The 4,320-nt window shown below is 40.1% G+C and overlaps 2 protein-coding genes across 2 annotated transcripts in view; one reads left to right on the top strand and one right to left on the bottom strand.

The window, feature by feature from the left end:
* Nucleotides 1–209: 209 nt before the first annotated feature.
* On the bottom strand, nt 210–2,212 carry SARC_05221 (hypothetical protein). Its single transcript, XM_014300922.1, has one exon. The coding sequence runs from the start codon at nt 1,600–1,602 to the stop codon at nt 235–237; it is 1,368 nt and encodes a 455-aa protein (XP_014156397.1). The 5' UTR covers nt 1,603–2,212; the 3' UTR covers nt 210–234.
* A 1,398-nt stretch (nt 2,213–3,610) lies between these two features.
* The window catches only part of SARC_05222 (hypothetical protein), a 2,285-nt gene continuing 1,575 nt past the window's right edge, over nt 3,611–4,320 (top strand). Inside the window, exon 1 of the mRNA XM_014300923.1 lies at nt 3,611–3,928. Within this exon, the coding sequence (XP_014156398.1) occupies nt 3,859–3,928 (70 nt within the window). The 5' untranslated portion in view covers nt 3,611–3,858. The remainder of the gene's footprint in view (nt 3,929–4,320) is intronic.

The raw sequence follows: 4,320 nt of genomic DNA on the forward strand, positions 1-4,320 counted from the left end.
CATATATATATATATATTTATATATATATATATATATATATACATACATACATATATATATATACATATATATATATATATTATAATATAATGTATATATATATATATATATATATACTTATATATATACATACATTTACATATATACATACATACAAACATACATACATACATACATATATACATACATACAAATATATATATATATATCAATTACAATCTCTCAGAAGACATTCAGTTCTTATACACCCGTGTTCGTGTCGTACCGTCGCGGTGGATAACACCACTGTTGACAAAATCAAAGATGGAGCAGAAGTTTGCCCTGTTCACAAACCCTTCGCACGAGTGGTCGTGGTTGACAGATTCATAGCAGGCGTTATCGTTGTTGAATCCGTGCATCAATGCCGGATGTCGATACAGTATGATAGAGAACAGATTCTCTTCAGTCCCCATAACCCCATCGGCCAGTGTCTGTCTGAGGATATTTTCATACACCACAGCCACAGCTTCAATCGACGAGCGCTTGCCCCCGAATATACCTCCACGCACCACCTTGTGGGTAGACCTCTCTGGTAGACCTAACCACTCCATGAAGTGACCGGCTTTAAATCCGTGCGTCTCCTTGATGGCTTTGTAGTTGAAGTGGGTGACCAACATAGAGTCCATGTTCTGCCTTAAAAAGCCCATGTTCTCGTCGACAAAGTAGCCGGGATCGTGGCACGCATGTCTGGAATCAATAAACAAGAACGCCTCCGTATTCCACGGATTGGCTCGTGCGGCCATGCGCAGAAGATTGATCTTGTACATGACTATGGTGTTGTAGTCCTTGAGTTTCGCCTGAGGACTTAAGGCCAGCCAGCCCGTGGGACCGTACACATCACTCCACTCGGGATCTGTCCTGATTGCGTCCTTCTGGGCGTATGTCTCTGCACCAAACCATGCGACAATCTGCGGAATATCAATAACCACCAACTTGAGGTTCTTCACGTTGTTCTTAGGATCCCTTACATACGGGCGCAGCTCTGCTTCGAGTTTGGAGTCCAGGAAAAGCACCTTATATCCCGGATTGGCGAGGAAAGTAGCTTTCAAGCCGTCTGTATACTCCTTGAAGTCTCGGTGGAAATCCGACGATCTTTTCCGGGATTCAGAAAGCTCTCCCCTGCCCAAGTCCCACAGTCCGCTGACTAAGGTTATGCTGCCAGACGGCTGGGAACTATCTATCAAGTCTACGCGTGAGGCAGTATCCACAATGTAGTTGTTACGCTCTAAGCTCCTGTCGAGCGCAGAAGTACTCTCCAATCCGTGACGAAGAATTGATTTCGACAGCAAGCTTTCGAACTGCTTTCGCATGACACCACCTGTCGACTCGTTGTACTCCATATACAACTCCGGAGGACCGTCCGCCGGTGCATGCAACACGGGTTCTGGGCCTATCTGGGCCGATAATCCTCCATCATCGGTCCGTCTGAGACCACCTTGAAGAAAGAGTAGGACTCCGTCTACTACAGAGTGTTTGGAGTGTGCTTGTGAGTATATGAACCACAGAAACACACACAGGAAGGTCACCTTGACCGCACGCGCCCTCAGGCCACCCCGAGCCATCCTTCACATGGATAACTACTGAAAATAATACTGGATCGGGGTGTGGAAGTTGGAATCCTATATGTAAATATGTAAATAAATATCAAGTCAAACTCATATTGATTATTCTAAAACCAATCAGAATACAGGAAACACTGGCTTATGTGATACCCAAATGTACCACACCAGTAAATGAGTTAATTATCCGGCCTGTTTGTTCTTCGGACAATAGTTCGATCAGGCATACTATTTTTTATTTATTTCTTCTCTGTAGTAGAAGAGGCCCGAGGCCGAGGGTCATGGTTTCTTGGTTTATCCAATATCCACTCTATATTTTCAATTTTGTGTCCATACATTTTTTTCTCTGGTTTGTGTGACTGTGTTTGTTATTTTTGTACATATGTTTTGTTTTGTTTTGTAAAAGTTGCATTCTGTTGCTGTTATTTATTATACCGTGATTATAATGAGCGTGAACATTGAACAACTGAACATCCGGTACTCTCATCGTATTGTGTCACAAACAAACTATGTGCTAATATCACATAATCGAATCGCATAGACGCATACTGTACATAAATACCACTCATTCGTGAATCTTCTATATATCGAGTCAGGCACTTCGCTTTTGTCCACTTCGAATATTTTTATCTTTTTGTTGAGTCATAAAAAAAACTCAACTATGAGGAAAATCGGCGCAATGAAATTTATTTGGGAATGGTTTTACGCATGGCCACAGGCTTTTTCCAGAGAGTATAGTGACACTGCTGTTACCAACAACATCAGAAACAATCAGTCCATGTCTCCATGATAATCTCCAGGACCGAGTGCGAGGTTGCAAACATATGTACATATCATACTTTATATGTGGCTAATGATATACCACTTAGAGGCTTTATCTTGTCCCCAGCATTGGCCAGTAAATCATCGTAAGTTGAGGATTTGAAAATAAATATCACTACAACTATATATAGCGACACAGAACGAACAAAAACAAAATCCAAACGACTGCTGATTCTGGATCACTTCTACATAGTCGTGATTAGTTCCGATAGTAAATATGGGTGTCACGGTTAGATCCCGCTAGCTCATGAATAACTATTAAACCGGTATATGACAGTCGAGTCACCCTTCAGACGTCACAAATGTATATGAGATGACCAAACACTGAAACATACGCACTACGCAACTATGCCCATAGCCTGTGTGGGTATGTGGGACACTGTGCCTGGGAGTGTGTGTGCGTAGTTTATGTATTTTTAAATTGCTGACATTGACTCATTGTAGAAACAAAGAACAATATTGTGATATGAATCGTGTGACCTCATAGCATTCTGAATGAACATCCGATTGCCTGAAAGCAATGTTCCCGTATTGGTTATATTTTAAAAATCTCTATATTTATTGTAAAACAATCTGAAATCTCTTGGATTTTCGATTGAACTGTCACGAGCGCATTTGATGTCCAATGAGTCAATGACCCAATCAAGCCATTTGAAAAAATACATAAATACGGATCACGGACGATGAACAATTGAACCTCACTGTAAATAGTAACTATTGAAGCCTTTAAACGTATTTGAAAAACTTTTTAAGGTTTAAACGCTTTAACATTCAAGAAGGTCCAATGAGCCAACGACCCAATCAGCCCATAGCAAATGTCATGATGACAGTTGACACTCGCTGCCAGCCTGCCACCCTCGAATCCTCAATCCGTTAAAATGGTGCATTATAATTGGTACCCGGAAAGTATTCATTCGATAAGTTTACTTTACAACGTTTATACGAGTCAAAAGAATAAACAACATCGACCTGTTGTTCGAGTTAAACGGACACTCTAAGAAACACTTCACGGGTATACTGCACCTCTGGGTTTTGAAGATGCACCCTGAGCCATAGTCGTAGGGCCTTGAGATTAGAACAACAGGGGGGGAGAAACTATTCCCCACATAATCTGATGATTCTGTGAGATTACTAAAGTATTATGTAATGTTGCCTATTTATATATATATATAAATAGTGATTTGTGACTGTTATTTCTTACTCATTGGTATTAGTAAGTAGAAACCCAGCGTAAGCCGGTAGTTGATTCTCTGTGTTGATATTAATTGTAGCTGGTTTAATCCTTTTCAGCTATTAGGGGACTAGCGCGCACAGCCTTCAACAAGTAGCAACTTCTTGAGCTTAGTACAACTGAGCACAAAAGCACATCACTACAAACAACGAAGTGAATCTCACTCCTAATCGCATAGCGATCGTTGCAACAGAATATAACACAAAATGGGGCGAAAAGAAACAATTGGCGAGAAAACATATCGCGTTGTGAGCGAAAACCCGTTCATCTCTTTAGGTAACGTCTAAGCTGATTTGTTGTGTGCACTAGTCGGTGGTTGTATTGCGTTGCTATTTCGCACACCATCTGCAGGTCCTGTCGTGATTTCTGAAGGCTATTTAGTTATGTGTAATCGTAAACGATCGTATGATTGTACATACCCTCCGACCGAACATCGATCATTTATGTGTTTCTATTTGGTTGTTCCTGGCGTGTGTAAACTATTGCTTACAAAATTACCGCTATTCGTTAGAGTTCGGTGTCATTCCATGTATATATATATATATATGTACATATATATATATATGTATATGTATATATATATATATATATATATATATATATATATATATATATATATATATATATATATATATATATATGTGTGTGTGTGTGTGTGTGTGTGTGTG

This window comes from Sphaeroforma arctica, assembly GCF_001186125.1.
Source record: "Sphaeroforma arctica JP610 unplaced genomic scaffold supercont1.325, whole genome shotgun sequence".
Lineage (NCBI taxonomy): Eukaryota > Ichthyosporea > Ichthyophonida > Sphaeroforma > Sphaeroforma arctica.

What these genes read in the sequence shown, in the direction of transcription:
- SARC_05221 (XM_014300922.1), bottom strand. Translation starts at nt 1,602, where the DNA reads ATGGCTCGGGGTGGCCTGAGGGCGCGTGCGGTCAAGGTGACCTTCCTG.